The following is a 22,739-nucleotide window of genomic DNA, read 5'->3' on the forward strand; positions in this document are numbered from 1 at the left end:
GTCCAAGTCCTCACCACTTGCTTAGGTGAGGAAGGAAGCATTCCCTTGAAAATGCGTTGTTATACAAAGCCTAATAGTAAGTATCAGCTGAGCCCCCTTCCATCTCCAACTGGTTATCTCAAATTGGTATTAAGCTTTTTCTACACTTGCGTTCAATTTCCAAGGAATTGAAAGGGTCTCTGTACCCATCTTACTTTCCATAAAATAGCCTGAGGGCAAAAATACTCTGTATGAATTCCACCAACCCATCATCCCTTTTTCCTTCTAATCATTTCTGCTTTTATTTTCCCTTCTATGTTCTTTAGAACACCTTCCAGCTCATTAGTTTGTAGATGACAATTCTGATTTGGAAGTTCATTACATTTTATGTGAATTCAGTTTCAAATGGAAAAGGAGTTCTAATGAAACCTGTCCTAGCATAGAAAATTCCAACAAGTTCAGGATAGGACTGGCTTGGGAGGTAGAACACAGTGTCTAGGCCAGCTATTAATTTATTGCTCCTCAGCTTTAAACCTACCCTTCTTTGCCCTATTTCATGACTATCTGCAGTCGACTACTAATCGTTAGACAGTTTTTCTTAGAGCTGGCTCACTGGTAGGTTCTACCAATAGAGGGCGATGAATGGATGGAAGAAGAAGAAGGACCTTTTCCTATCCCAGTTTGTTTTCTGCAGAAAGCAAGGGTTTGAGTGTGCTCGGAGCTCCCAGCAGTGTTCACCAATGGTGGCAACTCACAGGGCTCCACAGCAAGTGGCCTCTAGCCAGTTTCTTCTCTACCAGAGTGGCAGGCAAAGCAAGCATCACAGGCACCGTGTTCCTGCAGCAGCCACACCCTCTCCTCTGGAGGTCTAAATCTCAGCCTTGCAGGGATTTCTAGGTTCCTTCCTAGTTCACTTCCCTCAGCCACAAGGATGGCAGCAGCTTCTTGCAACTGCCACCGCTGTTATACCTTTGAGTTTTCTTTTTACCCCTTTTACACAATACAATGATTTAAAAAATTTTTTCTGTTCAAATTACTGCCATGGTTTTTGTGTTGTCTGGACCCCTGACTGATTACAATGTCCCTCAGGCTCAAGAATCAGAATGCCTGGGTTCAAATCCTGACTCTAATCTTTAATTAGATCCTCACCTAATTCTATAATTTCTCTGTACCTCACTTTCCCCATCTCTAAAATGGGTCTATAAACACAACTTCTCTAACAAAATTGTTGTGAGGAGGCAGGTGAAATACTAAACTTAGCATTAGTTCCTGAAATAAAATGAATGTTCAACAAATGTTAGCCATTATTACTCATCATCCACTAAAAACAGAAAGGGCAGCCTGTTACCCATCCATAGACTGAATACTTTTTCATATTCTCATTAAATAGAGACAACTAGACACTGTAAGTAAAATCTCTACCCATGACCTTTTAATGTATTGGTCCCAAGACATTTAGCTAATCAGCTGTCAAGGTATAAGTGGAACAAAAAGTGATTATAACTTCCAAGATTTTACATTCTAGGAGTTTGTTTATAAATTCAGAGTTCACAGAACCTCACATTGAGAAATGAATTATAGCTTGCTCATTTCACTTATGAATGTTAAATATTAAAGCATAGTGATTTATTTTAATGCTAATGAACCTCCCCCTTACAAACAAATGATAAAAGTATAATGCAAATGGAATAGGCTGAACTACACAGATAACTTGACAAACCCAGAAAACTATGTAACATGGGAAGGAACTAGTATATTTATACCAATGTTTGTAGGCTGGTAAATTTTAGAACTGACATTTAAAAATTCACAACACAATTCAATTCTACATAGTAATTCTCATAGTAATATACCTAATTTCCTGTGGTAATAATATACTCACCCTAACTCTGTCATGCCATCCATGAACTCCTGTTTGGAGAACTCGCACTGTGTTGCTGCTCTGAACTTCCACGCAATGATCAACACACTAATACTGGCTGGATCGAGTGCCAGGTCATCACAGAACTGCTGTATACCATCTATTCCAATTTTATTTTCATCTTGAGGATCTTTAAAAATAACAGTGCAATACTAAATTAGTGTTATGCCTATAACCAGAAAAAGTAATGTTTTTTATTCCATTAAAAAAAATCACAATAGATCAGAGATATGAAATGATAATATTCTAACAGATATTTTCCCCCTATATTATTTAAAGCCAGTTTGTCCCTTAATTAGCAATCTTAAGATGAACAGGAGGATACACACACACACACACACACACACAGATGGGCATTTGATATTTAAAAGTTCCACTTATTCACTGATTCATTTAATCATGTGAAAGAATGTCCCATACTCACACACATTCAGAAAATCAGATGCTCCTGTACAGGAAAAAAGGATTTTTTTCTGAACATATCCATATTTTGTTTAAGTAGGCATTCTAAGTTTACACTTATGGGGGCACCTGGGTGGCTCAGTTGGTTAAGCATCTCTGACCTTGGTCTCGGCTCAGATCATGATCTCACAGTTCGTGGGTTCGAGCCCTGCATAGAGCTCTGTGCAAATGGCATGGAGCCTACTTGGGATTTTGTCTCCCTTTCTCTCTGCCCCTCCCCTGCTCGCTTGCTCATTTGCAAAAATAAACATTAACAAAAATTATTTCAATAAATTAACACTTTTATGTACAGAATTTGTTTTCTTAGAGCAAAGTTCATTTTACTATGACAATCATTTCTTAAGAGAAAATCAGAAAAACTGTAAACTCTGCAATTCAATCCCAATCTCAACAATATACGCATCTGTTGTCCAAATTAAAGAAAAAATTCAATTATTGATATTTACTCATCAGACAGCAAAAATTTTTAATGTAATAAAAGGAGAAAGAGGCACTCATATAGTGTGTGGTTGTATGTGATTTTATAACATCTCTAGGAATTAAAAACATGCATATCTTTTGACTCTGGGGGGTGAGTTAAGGATAAAACATAAACCCATTTTTGGAAAATTTTTGAAAGAAACTGTACACTATTTCTGTATAAACATAAAAGACGTGGAAGGACCTACACCAGGCTATTAAATATTGGTTCCCTGAGGAAAATAAAGAAGGAGAAACTATTAACTTTTTCTTTATTCATTATATGTTGTTTAACTTTTTTTTTTTTTTTTTAATTTTTTTTTTTCAACGTTTATTTATTTTTGGGACAGAGAGAGACAGAGCATGAACGGGGGAGGGGCAGAGAGAGAGGGAGACACAGAATCGGAAACAGGCTCCAGGCTCTGAGCCATCAGCCCAGAGCCTGACGCGGGGCTCGAACTCCCGGACCGCGAGATCGTGACCTGGCTGAAGTCGGACGCTTAACCGACTGCGCCACCCAGGCGCCCCTGTTGTTTAACTTTTTAAAAGTGAATATAATTCTTCAAAGGTTGTTAAAATTATTATGCAGGTTTTCTTAAAATTGGTTCAGCTGAGTTTTATAAAAATGAGGGGGAAAATCCAGGCCCCCAGTCACTATTTTCAAATTGGATCATGGGGGATAAAAAAAGAGGGAAGATAAGGGAAGAAGAAATAAAGAGGCTAAGAAGAAATTTTAGTGAAAAGAAAGTAATTTCTCTCAGATCTCTTGAAGTAATTATAAGATCTACAGAGCTCTGTAGAACACATCCACCCAATTTATATTCTATGTATGTCTGATTCCTCACAAGAAGCATGCAACTGTGGAAAACCTGGTTCAAAACATTTAGTCATAAGCACTCACCTTTGTATCTATTGTATAGTTGTTCTAACTTCTTCCTGTCCAATGATCCTTTTACACTCTCTCGTATATACAGTTCAGGATTTTGGAAAAAATTGTCTGTTGCAACATCTAACTTCCAGTCATTTTGAGACAGACAACTTACTGCTGTTTTTTCACTAGATTGTGTGAAGATCATAAACTGACGAACTTTATCCTTCTGCGATGATTTCAACTTGTTCTATTGAAACCAGAAAATAAATTGAAACTCTACATAAAATCACAGATGACTAAATATTTCTATATGGCTGACCATTCTTAGTTAATACTTTTCCTCATAAAATATTAAAATATTTTGAGATTTATTTTTGATCTGTCAATCAAAAAGACAAACTTTTTAATGTGAAACACAAAATTTGGTATTATTTTACAGAAAAAAATTAAAAAGTAAAGGAAATTCAACCACCTACATTTCTCCTAAAGGTGGATCCTGATCACATATATAAAGGCTCTAGAAGGGAAGTACAGCTACTCTCACAATCTTGACCAAGCACAAAGCTCTAAAGGGATACAGAAGGAGTGTTGGGGAAGAAAGTGACATTATCTAGCCAGCCAGAACAGTCATTGACCCCAGGGAACGAGATTAACAGGTGTTAGCTGCAGTCCTAAAACCCATTATAAAGGATAGAGGGTACAATTCTCCCAACCCCGCCCCCTTGTTTTCTTGCTATTTTACCAAATGTGAAAAAGCAACGAAATATGAGTACCCTACATTTCTCCTGGCGGTGTTCAGGAACCAAGATAATTATCAAGAGAATTTCCTCATGTTTGCATTCAAATAGAAAGCAGTGAAATATGAACAAGTACCCTGGATCCTTCCAACGAAGGTAATTTTTAATAGAAGTCTTCCTTTTTGCCCCTGAAAGAATCACCTCTTTCCTTCCGCCTGAGCCTAGCAGAGGCACTCTCCAAATAGCCTCTATACTGTAATAACCTCTTCTCACTTGCCTTATGTTGACACAGATTCATTTCTCATCTGACCTGAACCCTAAGCAAAATAAAGCAGGGCAATTAGACCCACTACTCTCCCAGTATCAAGAACTATGTTCTCCCTCCCTTCCCACCCCAATCTGGTCTACTCCTGTGCAATTTTAGCCTCCTATTATTCTCCCCCCTACCAAGTCCTTAACACCATCTCTCAGCAAAATACTTGGGTTCCTGCCGAGCTACTACTGGAAGGGGAAAAAAAGCACATGAGTAGGACACACATTAATAGATAGAAACTGTTCTGTAGATGAAGCAACACATCTGAGAACCCCAGAATCTTTGATCTAGCCCAAACTGATAGATCACAAACCTCAATCCCCTGATTGTACAGATGAGAAAAGAGACCCAGAAAGTTAAGGAATTTGTTCAAAAATCACCCAGGTTATTATTAGTAGAAATGGGACATGAACAGAAAGATGTCATGAATCTGAGTCTTGGTAATCTTTCCATAAACCACACTGCATGCTGTACATATTTATAAGCCCTTTGAGATTTTCAAGAAAAGACTACTATTACAGAGTAAAAATAAGAATATGTAAAATCAAATATGAAAACCAACCCCATGTCTTGCAGTATTAAAACTGTTTATGCCCTGGAGTCTGATTTGTCAGCCACACTCTTCTCTCTCTGTAAATATGTTATTGTTTAGGATTACAGATTAAAATTTCAACCTCTGTTCTCCATTAAAGAAACTACAAATTCACTAACTTCCTGTTACTTTAGTAATAACTCTAATAAAGTAATAACTTTAGTATAACTTTAGTAGTTAACTCTGGAGACCAGATAATTTGTACCACATTATACAACCCATCTCTCAGATGTCTAGGATTCTTTGCTTTTGAAAAATGTCTCCTCGTGATTTATTATTCAATTGCAACAAACCCACAATGAAATCAAATGCCAAGGAAGATACCAGTCCTATAGGAAACCACGTTGATTTGTTATTAAAAACTATTTTTAAAATGAGTATGCTTTTTGCTCTTGAGAGATATAGTATGCTGACATATGTTTTAATCCTTCTTTGAAGAACAGGGAAGTATCTGACGGTCACTACGATCATCAGTGACCACTGTATAATGTTGTACAAAGTGTTGGGAAATTAACCTGGAAGTACACAGGCCGCATCCAGGAAATTGCTTTTTAATTAAGCCTGAATTAACCTCTCTGTATTAACTTTTTCCCATTCTCCTAAAAGTTGGAGGCAGAAAAATAATCAGGATTACTTGGAGTTTCATCATACAGTATTAAATTCAGTGTTCTGCTCTCTGAAATTTGAAACATTTTTGTTGAAGAGAGCAAGGAGAACTATAGCTTAAGTCACTTCTGCAAGCCAAAAAGAACTGTTCGGCTTATAATGACTTCCTGCCATAGTGCCAGATATTAGAAAATTGGGGGAACAAAGATAAAAAATCATCTTACCCACACAAACTAGTAACAAAATTATACAAATGAATCATTTAACTCCATATCTTATTTGAAAAAAAAGTATATGTAATAAATTATGCCTACATGTAAATTAAACTATTTTAACTGGTTTAAATTTCTAGTATGTGGGGCAATATCAATACATTTTAAGAAAAAGGGCTGCAGCTATCCACTTTCAACACCATAAAGGCTAATGAATGATACCTGGTGTAGAACTGACTGGATGGGTTCCTGATAGGCCAAGAAGCAATAAGCAATTCCATTCCTGCAAAGTCTGGTAAGTACCCTCCCTTTTGTACTTAAAATGTACTCTTACCATTTTTCTCTCAGTTCTCTGTGCCTAGAATCAATCTTAAGCATGTGTTTCCCCTCTACTAGGGAAGATCCACTCAATTCCGTAATCTCAAAGGCTGTCCTAGAGTAAAGCTAAAGTGTACTACATACAGCTGCCCCTTCCCACATCTCTAGAGCCCTCTAACACTCCTACTTTTTTTTCCCAGGCTACATGGGAGTACCAGGCAAAGTTTTCTGATTTTGAGTATGGCATCAAAGGTTTAAATTTCTATCAACTTAAGGAAGAGAAAAAGGGTATTTAGCCAGCAAAAAGAAAATTATTTCATAGGGGATAAGAGGGTGGACAGAAAACTGAAAAAGAAAAAAACAGATGGATTTTCTCTATTTCTACTACAAATGCAGTGGGGATCTTCCTAAGAGCAAAAACATGTGACAACTACAATGATTCAGCACTCATAAGTATATATCATTCACTTTAAGATTTATTTAAAAGGAACACACTAGATAAAGCATTAAATAAGATGAGACAATACAATCTTCAGTACTCAAATATGAAAATTATCTAAATATTGTCAAATTTTCAAGGAAATTCAAGATTGAAATAAGTAAAATGTATGAAATATAGGATATATTCTGATTATTTTTAATTCTAGCAAAAAAAGAGAGAGAATGGAGGCAGGGAGGAGAGAGGGGAGGGGAATAGAAAAAAAGAAGTGTTGTCTTTTGTAACAGAAAGTTAATTACAATTGTATGTGGTTACCAAAGTTAGAAATATTACTATAATCTGGACAGTAAAAAGCACTTATTTGCTCATCTTTCCAAAATAAAAAATGTGGTGATCAACACATATTGTTTAATACTTAAATCCAGCACATGTCTGCAATTTTTTTCACTCAATGTATGAAAAAAATTTTTTAAGAAATTTATGAATCACATTTAAAATAACAGTTTATCTGGAAAACAATAAACACAATACTCTGGACATAGCCAAGTTATCATGTAGTCAAGTACATCTTACCACTGATCCTATAAAGTCTATAGCGATAGAAGAATGGAGACAGAAATGCTCCACAAATAAAAATAACAATGATCACGATGTTAAGAAATTCCTCTTATTATTTCCACGAATAAAAATAATGAACATGTAGAAGTATTTCCTAGTCAACTAAGTCCTAACAATTCCAAAATGGAAATGCTTTTAAGCAATATTTTTTAAGCAAAAAATTAAAACACATTTATATCTATTATTCTGAATTTTCAACTTCTCACCCTTAAAGTTTCAAATTCAGTCTGAACTCCAAAAAGAAAAATACCAAGGTCTTTATATTTTAAATGAATTAGTTTTCTAACTCAATTCTAGTTCTCTCAGGATTTGATGAACCTAGCTCCCAAAGACCATGCTTTAAAAAATCAAAACACTGTAATGATCACCCATAGTTCTAACAGCTGTGTATAGCTTCTCATGGGTTTACCATCTGATTAACAATTTAACTTCACCTGAAACTTAGAAGAGCTAGTTTAAGTCCAGAAAAACCATACCTTCCATGTATGATACATAGTATTCAGCAGATATAACCAAACGTTACCCATATCCCAAACCATTCATCTATGAAAGACTTTTCCATAAAATTACAGGTCTGAAGTCAAAAGTGCAAGGAAAAAAATCAATTCAACTTATGAGACTACCCACTCCTGGAGAAGACTTTCACCTAGGGGCAAAGTTCTGCAGGAAAGCCAGACTAAGAATCTAGGTAGGAGAAGCTAGAAATCCTCTTCCCCTCTACCTGCACAGAGAGGCAATATATGATTAGTGTAGAGTAGTGCAGACTCTCAAACCAGACTGGCAGGATTTTAATCCCACCTATGCCTCTTAATTGCTGTGTGACTTTGGGAAAATTACTTAACCTCTCTCTGTGTGCTTCAATTTCCTCATCTGTAAACAGGGTGTGAAGGTTACGTAAATTCAGGCTAAACTCTTTAGAACTGTACCTGGCACATATATGGTAAGGAGTCCTTTCAAATCCATGAAGAATACTCCAGAGAAAAAATAATAATTGTATGCAAATAGAAAAATATGATTAACAATCATCATCAGAAAACTAGCAACTAACATTTGAGTTCCTAGTGGGTGCCAACACTGTGCTAGGCATTTAAATTACTAACAATCCTTCAAGGTCGTTATCACTGATTCCATTTTACCAATAAGAATACTAAGCCTCAGAGTTCAATTTATCTAAGGACAGACTTCTATAAAAAGTAGTGGAGCCAGGAATGAAACCATGGTGTCTGGCTTCAAAGGCTTGCAGTCTTTCCATTTACTCTATATTATCATCAAGTGAAAGAGAAAACAAAAAGTGCAAAAGTGCAACCACTGACTAATTATGTGTGAACTGGAAGGAGGAAGGGAATTGTGAGCTGGATTTCTTCACCTATTTTTATGGAAAAGTTAAATAAGTAATCAATTGACCTTTCCCCATTCTAATGTAAACAATTTGCATTCTGACTAAAAAACTGTCCATTAAGTATTCCCTCACAACCTAACTAAAAGGCTAATGTAGGGATGAAACTTCCCTTTTAGAAGTTTTTAAGGAGAGGAGAAGAGGGTGATGGGTTATTTTTTAAGAAAAGTTAATTTTTTTAAAAAAGTAATTCAACAGGAAGAAAAATGTTTATTGTCATGTCATAGTCTATTTTTAAAGATAACCACAATCTACAGCTTTAAATGTACAAAGATGGAAAACTGGGGGGGGGGGGGCACTGAAACTCAGGATTTCCTTTTCCAGTGACAAGGCTTGAAACCCAGAGAAAATACAAATACATGTATAGATTATGCCCCCAAAATATAAGCAAATGAGTACAATTTCAAATATTCAGCAAATCAAAAACCAGTATTATTTTAAATTATAATCTGCAGTTTAGAATAATTATTTATGGTTAGGCCTATGCCTCTTACCATTCATCCAAAAACCTTCCTGTACTTTCAATGACAAACTCTTCTCTAAGAGGTGCTTATACCAATGCTAAATCAAACATGGAATAATATACTATGTAATAGTGTAGTCAATGATGTTTCAAATAATAGCAAGTCACTGTAAAAAGTATTTCAGAAAGTACATTTGTAAGATTCAAACTGGTTTTGTATGTTGCTAAATTTTGTTTGGTTCTATATGATTTTCCTCATAGGTTTTTAGAAAGTATTCTGGGGTGCCTGGGTGGCTCAGTTGGTTGGGTGTCCAACTTCAGCTCAGGTCATGATCTCACAGTTAGTGGGTTCAAGCCCCGCATCAGGCTCTGTGCAGACAGCCTGGAGCTTGGAGCCTGGAGCCTGCTTTGGATTCTGTGTCTCCCTCTCTCTCTGTCCCTCCCCTGCTCACACACTGTCTCTGTCTCTCAAAAATTTAAAAAAAAAAAAAAAAGTTAAAAAAATTAAAAAAAAAAAAGTATTCTGGGGGCTCCTGGTTAGTTCATTCAGTCAAGCATGCAACCCCTGATCTCAGGACTGTGAGTTCAAGGCCCACACTGGGGGTGGAGCCTACTTAAAATTTAAAAAAAAAAAAAAATTTTTTTAATATATAAATTTAAAGGATTTTCTCCTCCTCACCTAAGAATTAATAGATTATTCAAAAGATGACTTCCACTGTAAATGGAATAAATGTTTTGATTTTAGCAACTGTTTTGACTATTAAAAAGTTATTTTTGTTAAATCCTGATTATCTAGAACAGGATAGAAATAACACCCTTAAAATACTTGTGTTAGCCATCATATTTCAATTGATTCTCCCAATCTTATTACTGGAATTTCTAACAAGCAGTCAAGGTAGCTAATTTAAACTTACTTCTCCTCTCCATAAACATCTTCTCTAAAGAAATCTCGAATTAACAAAAAGATTACTCAGGCAAAAACAAAACAAAAGAACAAAGAATGAATTAAATAAGATTTTAAAAGTTCCATAGTTAAATAACTTATAATAATGACTAGCATTAAAAAGTCATGTGATATTTGTTTCATAAAGAGAATAAATGATCCTTGAAAAATGAAATCTCCTAATTCTAAGATCTGGTATCTATTCAAATCCTAAATCCAAAAATATTAGAATCCTATGAATAATAAATGAGCACTCTAAATGTTTACTGAAATGAAAATACCCTAATAAAACAAAGATATGGGCCATGAACTTCAGCAATTTATCTGCTGCTGAATGCCATGTTCAGTGTTGAGGGATTCAAAAGTGTAATGCAACAGAATTCTTTAAAGAACTCTAAAAGTAGATCTCTCTTAAAATTTTACAATACAAACAAGCAGTCTAAGCACTGTTAGTGATTAGGTATCAACTACTTAAAAATGGATTCAATAAAGTGATGAAAAATGCTTTACTGGCACTTTTCTCTTCTGTTTTTGCTTTTTCTTAGGTGGGGTGTGTACACCTAAAATGAGTAGGTAAACTAGACAGTCAGCAGGTTATTCAAGAGCTTATTTGTGTCCACAAAGCAACTGAATCCTATTTGGAACTATGTCTCTTCATCAAATGTCATGGCTAATGCTATCACAACTTGAACACCACACACTGAAATTTAAAAGGAAGTTTTCTCACAGATTTTCATTATGCCTGACCCAACCTATAAGGCAATAATGGAAACAGCCACTTGACTGAAATAAGTTCAGCTTTTTTAAAACTTACAACAAAAAACCACCACCACGAGAGTTAATTTTACTTTCAACTTTTTTACTGTATGTACCAAAAGAGTGTTAATTTTTCAATTACTTAGATGTTTACATCAGATCATTTCATTTGATACAGAAAAAAACTAGGTCACTACAAAATATGATAGGGAAGAAACAAGAATGAAACTAATCAAAAATTTCACACCTATACTGAAAGAGTGCCTAAGTTTAAAAAAAGAAAAGAAAGAAAAAAAAAAAAAAGGAGGGTTAAACAAAGTATGTTAATCAGAGACCAGGCTTCTAAACCATGCTCTGCCACATACTAGCTCTTTACCTTGGTCAAATAATTTAGAACCAGTAAACCTCCATTTCCAGATACATTAAAAGGAGGTAAGAGTATCCACCTCATAGACTGGAGATTAATAAGTTGTAAATTGTCTGATTAGCAGACACAATGTTCTTAATAAATGTTAATGTCCTTCTTTCTCCCCAAAGGTCCAATTTTCTGCATATAGTTATTAAACTTCGTACAAACTACTAGAACACATTCTAAAACAATCTACGGAAGAGGTTTCGTTTTTATTAACTAGTATGGTTAGGTAAACTCAATGGTCAACTAGTTTTTATTGAAGATGAGACAGTCATCTTAAACAGAATTCAAAACCCCCTACACAGAAGCTACATGGTAAAGAAAACTATAAGGGTTATTTTTTAAAGGGTTGTTTTAAAAAAATATGGGTTGCTTTAAAAAATAATTATCTACAATATTGTAATCCGACACTATGGGAGAACAGAAATAGTCTATCATACCACTCAAAATCTCTCAGCGGCTTCCCATTTCTCTTGGAGTAAACACCCAATATCCTTACAATTCCCAACCATGCCCATTTCCACCCCTTCCCGCTCAGATCGCATCAGCTCCAATGCCCAATATGCCCTTTTCCTCCATACACAATGCTCCAGTCACTGGTCTCACTGTTCCTCAAATTCTCTCTACCACATTTCTTCATGGCTTAATCCTTCCTCTCCTAGTCTGCTCAAAATTCACCTCATCACTGGTGCAGACACCACTACCCCTGTGCCCCCAATTCCCCTCCTTAACACTGCTTTTCTCCCACAGCACTTAACACCCTCTAACATAGAAGAAAAAGATATACTATGTTTATTATTTGTGTCTTCCTACTAAAACGTAGCCCTCTCAAGAGGTGGGATTTTCATCTTTTCAGTGACACACACACACACACACACACACACACACACACACACTCCCAGTTCCCAGAACAGTGGTTGGCACACAGTGTTTCAATAAGTAATTACTGAAATGAATTAAGACCCTCCTTTACTTGTGCCTATGCAAAATAATGTGAAACAAGTTCTAAACAGACACCTTAAACAGGGCTACATTCATTTGGACTCATAAACTCTGTATTTATTGAAAATATAATCTTAAATTTCAAAGTCCACACATTTTTTAGAAAGCCATTAAAAGCACTGTAATTAACATCCATTAGTCATCCATTTGAATTTTGTTATTTAACATATTCATTAATAATACATGGATTTTCCTCTGCTTAAATGAATAATGTAATTTAATTTCAAATCCAATTTTCACAATTTCTCTAGATTTCATGTGAGTTAAAAGATTACATATACTACAAATACTGGGGGAAACAGTAAACCAGGAGCAAAGTTTCAGTTCTCTAACAAACAAACAAACAAAAAAATCAAAACCTCCTTGATCCTCAATTTCTTCTTCTGTAGAAGGGAAAAGGAGTAAAACAGATGATCTCTGGAACCAGTTCTGACTCCTACTATGATGCCGTGAATCTATAAAAATTTAGTAGGTTACAAAGTACATACTTTTTACACATCTAACAGAAATTAGAATAAAAATTTTTAGCTGAACAGAACTTTAGAAATCATCAAATTCAATCCTGTCATCTTACAAATAAGAAAACAACCTAGAAGTTTTGAATACTTCTAAAAATATTTTCAGGAGTAATAGAATATTGTCTAGTTTTGGGGTTATTTTTGGTCTAAGTAGTCAGGTTAACTGAACAATTTTTTTATACAAAATATTTCAGATATCCCATCATTTAAGCCTGCCCTAGAATTGACGATATGCCTTCTAGAAATAAGCCTAGCTAAATACACAGAAAAACAATAGCCCAAAAACTATTAACAAACAATTATATATTTATGATAAAAACTTAACTACAAAATTCTTATGGCCTAACTTCTATTAGAGAACATGGTGATTTCGTTTCTAACTAACAAGAGCATACCAAGACAATTCTAGTGACATGATCGGAGTTCAGCCACAGAAAGTGTTTTAAATTAGTGATACGTTGCCACTACTGGTATAATTAGATGAGTTATGGCTAAGTTCCAAAACTAGCTAATTTAATATTAACAAAAGGAGAGAAGCTTAAGAGCTCCAATCCAAGCTGAACTCTTGCATGAACCACATGAATCCTGAATTCCTGAACAGGTGATGAGCATTATCAAGAGCTGTTTCCAGAGGATGCTGATGATTTACAGAGTATTATGAACAGAGCACAAGTCAGTGCTCTCTCAGAGTGTTTACCGGGCAATTACATTTCATTACTTCAAACTTAATACTCATCTACATGCCAAGAGCCTGGAAACTTCAGGAGTAACGTCTGTGACCATCAAAATACTTTAAAAATTTTAGAAACTGTTCAGATGCCCCAGCAGATCTTTCAACACTGCAAAATCACTCTAAACGTTAACCTGGACTTCACGGCAAAGTTTTCTTACAAATACAAATGGCAAATTTTCATGAAACTTACCTCTGAATATATGACAAACTATAACCACATATCCGTACATGATACCAAAATTCTGCTAAGTTGGAGGCTGGGGCTAGATAAGTGTCATTCAGCAGAAATAAGACCAACTAAAAGCAAAGATACTGGGGCATTCCCTTAACACAGACACACACATACGCCCTCCTCAAAGAGGCCTTTATGTTCCCCAGGAGCAAAAGGACAACAATATCATTTTTACTGTCTATTCATACAGTAACCTGCATGGAATTCAACTCATGCTCAGACTATAATGCCAAACCTCACTTCTAAAAAACAGAGAACGAAACAGAGTTATTTACATGATTACCAAAATGTAAACAGATAACTTGACTACCACTTCTTCAAGCTGCTAAGACGAGTTTTTCTCCAAACAAAAAAAGAAGAGGGGGAATAACTTGACAAACTGTTTTTTAAAAAATCACAAATGTCTTTAACTGGCATAATAAAGCAATTACTCCTCCCACCCCAAGCAAATAAAACATGTGCTCAAAAGGTAGCAAGTCTGTTTCTCCTAATTTCATGAAACGAGAACAGGTTGCACTTCCGTACTCCCCGCCCCCCCCCCCCCCCACGTCCCCTAAGCTCAGCGGTTTCTCATGTTCTCAGCGGAGAGGCGCCTATAACCTCCACCAACTGGCCAGTTAAACTCTCCTTTTCCAAAAGCACGGGGCGCATCAAGAGGTGATGCAGAAAGGAAAAGGGCTGATACCCCGCCCCAAGCGAAACTGCCTGGAGACTTGAGGGGTGTTGGAGCTGGGTGCGGAGGAGGGAGAGGAGCGCCGGGAAAGTCTTTCCTTCTCGCCGGCGGGGCGGAGGGGGAAGCCCCGGCTTCGGGGCGGGGGGAGGCTCCTCACCCGGAACCCCGGACCCCGGTCAGACACAATAGAGCCGGCGAGGGGGCCCGGCAAGGGCAGGGCCGTTGCCCCATCCCCTCCCCCCGCCCCAACGCCTCCCTCACCCGCGCCGGGCCGGCGAGGGGCACTGGGGGCCTCTCCCCGCGCCCCAAACTCCCGGGGCTCCCGACTAGGCCCAGCTCCGCTCCGCCTCCTCGGCTCTCGCGTAGCGGCGGCGCCCGGGCGGGAAGGGGCGAAGGAGGAAGGGAGAGGAGGGGAGGAGAGCCCCGCCGGAGAGCGGACGGAGGCCGCGGGCCGGAGGCTCGGGGCGGCGGGGTCGCCACGGGGCGGAGGGCGGCGGGGCGGGGGTGCGCAGCTGCGCCGGCCCCCAGCCGGCGGGGCGGGCGGGCGGGCGGCCGCAGTGCCTCACCATGTTGGTGTCCTCCAGGCCTCTCCCCTCCTCCTCCGGCTCCGCAGCGAATGGACGGCGGCGGCAGCGGCGGCTCCTCTCACGGGCTTGCCGGGCTCCCGCTCATGCGCAGTGCGGGACGGCCCCGGCGCGGCCCGAGGAGGCAGCCCCGGGCTTCGGGGAGGCGGAGGGACTGGGGCGGGCGTCCGGCACCCCGCGCGGGGCTTCCCCGGGGCGCGGGGTCCCCCGGGGCGGGGGGCGCGGGCGGGGCAGGGGGGCGACGCACGCCCTCCGCGCGCCGACATCCTCCCGCCGCGCCGGGCGGTCTCCGGCGGGGTGGGGGGCCGGAGGACACCCACCTCCGCTTCCTACGCGCTCCTTCCGCCGTCGGACGGCGCCGGTACACCAACTCGAGGAGAGGATGAGCGCTGCTCAGTAACTTGAGCAGATGGGGGAGACTGGAAGGGATAGGACTGAGGGGCTAGGCTAGATCCATCCCAAACCACCGCTTCCCATCAAGACCACCCCTCAAAAGGGAAGAAAGTAGTGAAAACACCTCCACCTCGTATTTTCCTGTTTGCCCCACAGTTGCCCCTGGACTGTATCAGGTCCCCCATGTGGACATACGAGAGGAGAGGAGAACTTAGTCTAGCCTCATGGGAGCGGTAATGTCCTTTATGGCACAGGTTCTTCCCAGACCTTAGTGTCCGCTGAGAAACCAGTGGAGTGGCCTTGGAGCTCTCAGCCAGAAGGACTGAGAAGGCCCCATGCATGCAACTAGTGGCAGAAGTTGCAGTATCAACATCTACTGCTTGCTCTAAATATTCCCTCAGTTCAACCTTACTAGGATAAGTTTTGGGAGGTAACTGTGGAACTTTTTTTTTTTTTTTTTTTTGACGGGGGGCGGGGAGGGGATTGACGTCACTCCAGGTGGACTGTCCAGGTTTGACCTATTCTTGGCACTAAGTCAGGTAAGGCTGAGAATACCAGCATTCTGAGTTGGGGGTCAAATACGGGAATGTGCTTGAAGGGAGTTCAAAACACTCTTTGGAGTGTGATCCCTGCCCTTAAGAAATTGACTATCCAGTTGGAGAGATGAGACACTTTCACACATGAAGGAAGGAAATAAGAAAACAGGTAATGAAACAAACAATCAGAAAATCACATCTAAGACTGAGCCAAGAGTTTGGATGTGTTTCAGAAAAGAACCAACTGGAATCAACCTGTTATCACTATCCTCACCAACACCCCTGTCCCCCCAACACAGGCATAAGCTACCAGATCAACCCTGCAACTTCACAGTTTTGAAGTTCTTATCAAAGCATCAGAACTTCTTTGGCAACTTCCCAGGGCCACTTAACACTTCCTGGAGCCAGCCATGTATCAGGAGCTCCCAGAACTCTACCAAAACAGATCTTTGGCCACCACAGCTCCTTGCTAGGTTTTGGGTAAACAGCTTGGTGAAGACAGGCCAGATCTGCCTCATGCACCAAGCCTGAAGCCAGACCACACCCAAGGATGTTCTCCAGGTATTCACCTAGATTGGAGGAAATATTAACATCTAGGGTCTTAATGAAGAGGAGTCACTGTATCTCTTTCCTATGCTGTTATACTTCACTATGATAATAGCTCACAGGTTTTCTTCAGCTTTTTTTCCTATTTGCCAAGTCTGAAGTACAATTCTCAGTTCTCATTCTGACTCCCCCCGTGCAATTGAACATTTCTTCCTTGAATTCCTTCTCCATCATTTTCCATGTTTCCACTTTCTTCTACATTTCCTCTTTCTGTGACCGCTCTTCTTTGCTGGCTCAGCTTTCTTTGGCTGTGCAACGTTCCAGAACCGTCCCTGAATCTCTTGCTGTGTATAACCTGTGTCATGCACTCACATTCCCACATGTCAACTGCTACCTAGATCTTGAGGAGTACTGAATCTTGACTTCCAGCTCCTGAGTGGCAGGCCTAAACATTAAACTTTGGTCACATCATAGGCCCATCCATCTTGACAAATCCAAAACCTTATCCCCAAGCCTGCTTTTCTTCCAGTCTTTTTACCAGATCACCCAAACTAGAAGTCCAAGAGTCATCCACAACTCCTTCTACTTCTACTTCATCTCCCTTAATCTAATCGGTTAACAACTCTCATCAATTTTACCTCAAAAATATAACTTTGAATCTCCACTCTATCCTCCACCCCTCAGCAAGAGCCGTTATTGTATCTTTTCTCATCAATAATCTCTTAGCTAATCTGACCTCTATACATTCCCCATTGCTCCAGAGTTATCTCTTTATAATACAAAACCTAATTTGTTCCTTAAAATTCTCTACTGGCTCCATGAACGTGAGCCTCGTTGGTGTGACATAGGAGGCTCTCTCCCCTTAATCTGTCCACCTATCTTGTCATTTCCCACCTCCTTCTACAAAAATACACCTCATATTTCAGTTTTAACAAGCCAAGCCTGCCATACTACTTTGTGTCTCCTTGCTTTCTCTTATTCTGCTATCACTGGCATAGGGGCTAACACTGATTAAGGGCTTTCCATGTTCTGCCATGTTCTGAATTTCCAAGTCATGCCTTGCACTGTTCTAAGCCCGTGGCACACACTAACTCACATAATCCTCACTTTTTTCCTATGAGCTATGCTCAGTGATTATGCCCATTCTACAGAGGAGAAAACTGAAGCACAGAAAGGTTAAATAACATGCCTAAGTTTCCTTGGCTGGTAAGTAGTAAAGCTGGAGTTTAAACCCATATAGTCTAGCCACAGACTATTCTCTTAACTACCACTCTGTATTTCCTACCAAGACCTCATACTCAATTCAAAAACCATCTTCTCTGTGATTATCTCCTGACCTCATTCCTGGATTCCAGCAGTTAGGCATTATTTTTTTCATTCTGCACTTCTATGACACCTTGTATACACTTCTTTTACACTTAGAACATCTTGACATCATATGCTAATCATTTATCTGCACGACCACCACCCCTGACTCCTCCAGGTGAGAGACCCAGTTGCGTACATCTTTTTCAGTGTCAAAGCAAGTGCCTGACACATATGACAGATGTATGTGCTACATGATAACAGATAAAAGAAAGAAGATATCTGATATCTGTTGATTTGCCTTAAGACTATGCCTATGTTGTTTATTATTGTAATGGAATGTCTGTCCTCCTTGGCAGATGTATGTTATAGCATACGGTCAGATGGTAAATGTAGTAGCAACTGTACCCATTACTGCACTTACAAGCTACAGTACTGAATGTGAAATGGAGGATTATTACTCAGTCATCATTACTGAGAAAAATATATTTGTTAAAATTGTCCTGGTTATTTTTAAAATGGAAAAGTCCTGAAGATAAAGTATAAATTACAATATTTGATCATATTCATTAACATGTTTGTATTACTTTTTTGTCATGAGATTTCAAATTTTTAAGATTTTGAGGGTTTTTGTTAAGAACAGAATTTGTAAAGATTTTTTTCAAAGGGACAATCTCAATACAAATAAGATGGAACCATCTAGCTGAAATCCACTCTCCTCCTTCCCTGTGTGTGTGTGTGTGTGTGTGTGTGTGTGTGTGTGTGTGTATACACACATCTATATATATAACACACATATATGGTGTGTATGTGTATATATATATATGTATACATACATACACACAAAGTACATGCACAATATATATTCACTGTACATCTCTAGCTACGTAGACTAATATAGAGTATCTGTAGATGGTATAATTTTTCAAGGTAAAACATGCAAGTATTTGAAAATGAATTGCCTCAGATGTTTAAAAATTCACGTTAAGATATATATATATATTCGCTGATAAAAATTGTTACAGTTCTGTTTAAAGAAACATGTGAAACCAAGGTTCCATACTTTAAAAATCTGTCTTTTAGCAAAGAGAAAGAGCAAAAGTAATCTGAAAAGACAGATTGCTAACATTTCTGGTAGTTCATCCAGCTAAAATTAAGCCTGCAGGGTAACTATGTATACATAGTTACAGTTCAAAGGCACTAGTCTGGGACGCACAGCCACCACCCTCCCACACTTAACTTGGGTGGACTCAATTTTGCCCAACATTTACATAAATGTGCTTATTGAATTCAAGCTCGCCTATTTATAAATATGTAAGAGTAAATGAGACTGACCAATACAACCTATTTGAGTAAAACGTGGCCTTTAGGTCTTATTGATCCAGAATTATAATATTTTAAAGGGTGAAGCAGACAAGATGAGGCCTCAGGGGCAGGGATGGGCCCTCGTTGTAGTTGCAAAAAGTCTAATATAAGAGCCATGGTTGCAAATTAACGCCTAACTCATCAGAGTGGGGGAAGAGATGGAAGCCTTTTGACTCTCCCTCCCTGGTAAGCATTTTCAGTGCAGCCAAAGCGATGACCGACTGCCTAGGACTCTTCCCCCACATTCTGAACTATTTAAAAATGAATCCTTAATCAGAACAAAAGAAGGAAACTTAAGGACTGTCCCTAGAAAAATGAACACCACTGACCCCTTCACACAAAAGAGCCAACAAAAGGGTCACCTCTAAATTTACAAAAGGGGGTATTCACCAGAGCCAGTCTGTCACCTCAAGGTACATGTGGATCTGTTGATTTGAGCTGCTCCACACTCATGGTAGAGGAATGGACTTGCAGTAACAGCTGAGACTGGAGGGCCAGTGATGGGAAACTACCTGAGACCATCACTGATGATGTCACAATGTCCCACTGTCCTGAGGTGTCCATCTTGCACCTCCCTGCCCAGCCCCGCTTGGTCCCTCCTACAGGAGACCGCAGCTCAGCCTGGGTGTCTGTCTTGGACAACTCTGGTCAGTTGCAGAGAGTAAATTTGTTAAAATCATAAAGACTGAAACAATTCTACAGGTAGTACAGTAGATGGTCCTCTAGAATCCAGAGTGTTTATCCCTTGATACTTTTGGTATCCTCACAAAGGCGTGTGCCTTAGTGGAAATGCTGGTGTGGAACCAACACCTTGCTTTCCTGTCTTTATTCAGTGGATAGTACGGAAGGCATACACATTTCCCTGGGACTTGGTATTCTCAATTACAAAATAAAAAGATTGGGTTGAATTGTAAAAAGTTTCAATCAAACCCTATGCTTGTTTGATTCCTTCCTGGTCCACTATTATGAGCTGTCCACAAAGCCTGTCTCATTCATTCACTCATTCATTCATTTCTAAGTGTATGAAATACCTACAATAACACTGTATGGCAGGTATAATGCATGCTGCAAATATGAGGCACATATGAAATTTAAAATTTTCTAGTAGTGGGGCACCTGGGTGGCTCAGTTGGTTAAGCATCTGACTCTTGGTTTCAGCTCAGGGCATGATCTCACAGTTTGTTAGTTCGAGCCCCACATCGGGCTCCACACTGACAATATGGAGACTGCTTTGGATTCTCTCTCTCTCCCCCTCTCTCCCCTCTCTACCCCTCCCCTGCTCACGCTGTTTCTGTCTCTCTCAAAATAAATAAATAAACTTTAATTAGAAAAAATAAAATTTTCTAGTAGTGACATTTAAAAGCCTGAAACAGGCTTCACCTATTTTGTTTTTAACATCTAACCTAAGATATCCAAAATATCAGCATTTTAACATGTACTCAATATAAAACATTGAGGTAGTTTACATTCTTTTTTTTTCATGGCAAGTCTTTGAAATCTGATATGTATTTTATACTTAAAGTGCATCTGCATTTGGACTAGTCACATTTCAAGTGGTCAGTTGCCACATATGGCTACTATATTGGCCAGCACAGGCCCACACAGTGTCTGGCCACTGGAAATAGATGCTTCACAAGTGGGAGAAATAAGCACTCTTACTTCCGGGAAATAAATAAAAACCAAAGTAAACCTGAAATATCTATATATATCCAATAGTAGTACAAAAATATTTAGTATTAGGGAAGCTAACGTAGTTCAACTGGCAAAAAAAAATTGTCAAGAGGGCAATATGAAGCCTGTAAATATATAAAAATAATAAATATATGAATAAGTGAATTAATAATATACACGATTATATATATGTAACATTTTCAGTATATATAGCAAACTAGGAAAGTCACCTGTACAAATTTGCAAATGTCTACCATACACCCATATCTGCCTAACTCTGACCATGTCATCCTGTTAAACGTGATTTGTGTACAAGGTTTTTTTCAGTCAAAATAAGACATATGAAACACTAAAACACATCACAGCCACTTTAGAGTTTTCAGGGCTTTTTTCAGGGCTGTCCAGCAAAACAGTATCTAGTAAGTTAATGCCATTTTCTCCATTTCCATTAAGATAGGTCACCCTTTTCAAAGATATTATTTGGGATGGATGAAGAGAAGAGTTGGTGAAAGGGAAGATTTGTGTGCAAATAGTGTAAAAATTTTTAAATATTAGTATCAGGGTCAGAGTAGCCTAAAGCGCTGCAAAACAGAAAACATACAAATAACAAAAAGCTAAGTTGTGAGATTATCATTTTGAAAATAAATATACAGAAAGAGGAAGTCAATGAAGGAGTCTACAAGTGAAGCCCAAATGAGTTAATGTGCTGTGAGAGACCAGGGAGAACCCCCTTCAGGACATTTGGGAAAGGAGATGATTAGGCAAAATTCTTTAGAGAGAAAATGCGACGTGGCCACTCTCAACTGACAGAAAGGAAAACGTTGTGGTGGCATATCAGCACTTTGAAACAAAATAATGAATTTTAGAGAATTTGAAGAGGTCCCTCAATTTTTGTTGACAGCCTGACCTGATAGAGGGGTGTGGGGAAGGGGGGAGGGGGTTGAGTGGGGAGGCAGGGAGCACGAGGGCTTAGGGTCAGGCCTGGTGGGCTAGCGCTGGTGACAGCACAATCGGCAGATCAGGTCTGGCTGGAAAGAACAGCCAGTGGGAGGGGTTAGGAGAGAGGCAGGGATTATCTTCATTCCTGATCGATAGGATACAGCCCTACAGAGTAACAACATAGCTGTGAAACGTGTAAGAGAATACCTCCCCTAGGCTGGGCATATGTGACATACCTCGGGTGAAGTGTATGGCTCAGAGCCCAGGTCTTAGTCCACCAGCCCAGAGCCAGGTGTTTCATTTGATTTTTTTTATCTGAGAAGAGTCTAAGATTTGTTTCTAATGCCTTCAGCTGGATGATTTCTCAAAAGAAGTAATGAATATTGTTAAGTCCTTTATGAAGTCACGGCAGTCAGAATTTTTTTCCGGCCATGTTATCGTTACATTATTTAAAATTCAGATCCCTTGTTATTATTGCTTACATTTGTATTTCTTTTGTATAAGTTACAAACTGAGGAGTGGCATCAGCTTTGAAACTTTGGAAATAGGCCTAGGGGTTATATGAGAGAGTCACAGCCTAAGACAACTGTGTTCTAAATTGTCTATCTCCATATGACTGGGCAAATCACACCTGTCTTCTTGGAGCCTCAACTCCTCTGACTGACGAGTTTAGATTAGATAAATCCTTAATTTCCTTCCAGCTTCAAATCTGAGCTTCCTTCAAAACTCTAGGAAGTATAATTGT

The 22,739-nt window shown here is 39.0% G+C and overlaps 1 protein-coding gene across 4 annotated transcripts in view; it reads right to left on the reverse strand.

Annotated features, from left to right (window-relative positions):
* Window positions 1-19,889, reverse strand: part of DCUN1D1 (defective in cullin neddylation 1 domain containing 1) — a 34,733-nt gene extending 14,844 nt beyond the window's left edge. The window contains exons 1-3 of one of the 4 annotated variants that reach the window (XM_086674812.1): window positions 19,775-19,889; window positions 3,723-3,939; window positions 1,862-2,030 (exon numbers count right to left, since the gene is read on the reverse strand). In XM_086674812.1, coding sequence (XP_086530938.1) covers window positions 1,862-2,030; window positions 3,723-3,897 — 344 coding nt within the window. In that variant the 5' untranslated portion in view covers window positions 3,898-3,939; window positions 19,775-19,889. Of the gene's footprint in view, window positions 1-1,861; window positions 2,031-3,722; window positions 3,940-14,916; window positions 15,068-15,221; window positions 15,380-19,774 lie in introns of those variants that run through there. The other 3 variants (XM_086674810.1, XM_086674811.1, XM_086674813.1) reach the window with 3 other exon arrangements.
* Window positions 19,890-22,739: the final 2,850 nt, after the last annotated feature.

Source organism: Puma concolor, chromosome C2 (genome assembly GCF_028749965.1).
Source record: "Puma concolor isolate L17-30 chromosome C2, mPumCon1.1.hap2, whole genome shotgun sequence".
Classification (NCBI taxonomy): domain Eukaryota; kingdom Metazoa; phylum Chordata; class Mammalia; order Carnivora; family Felidae; genus Puma; species Puma concolor.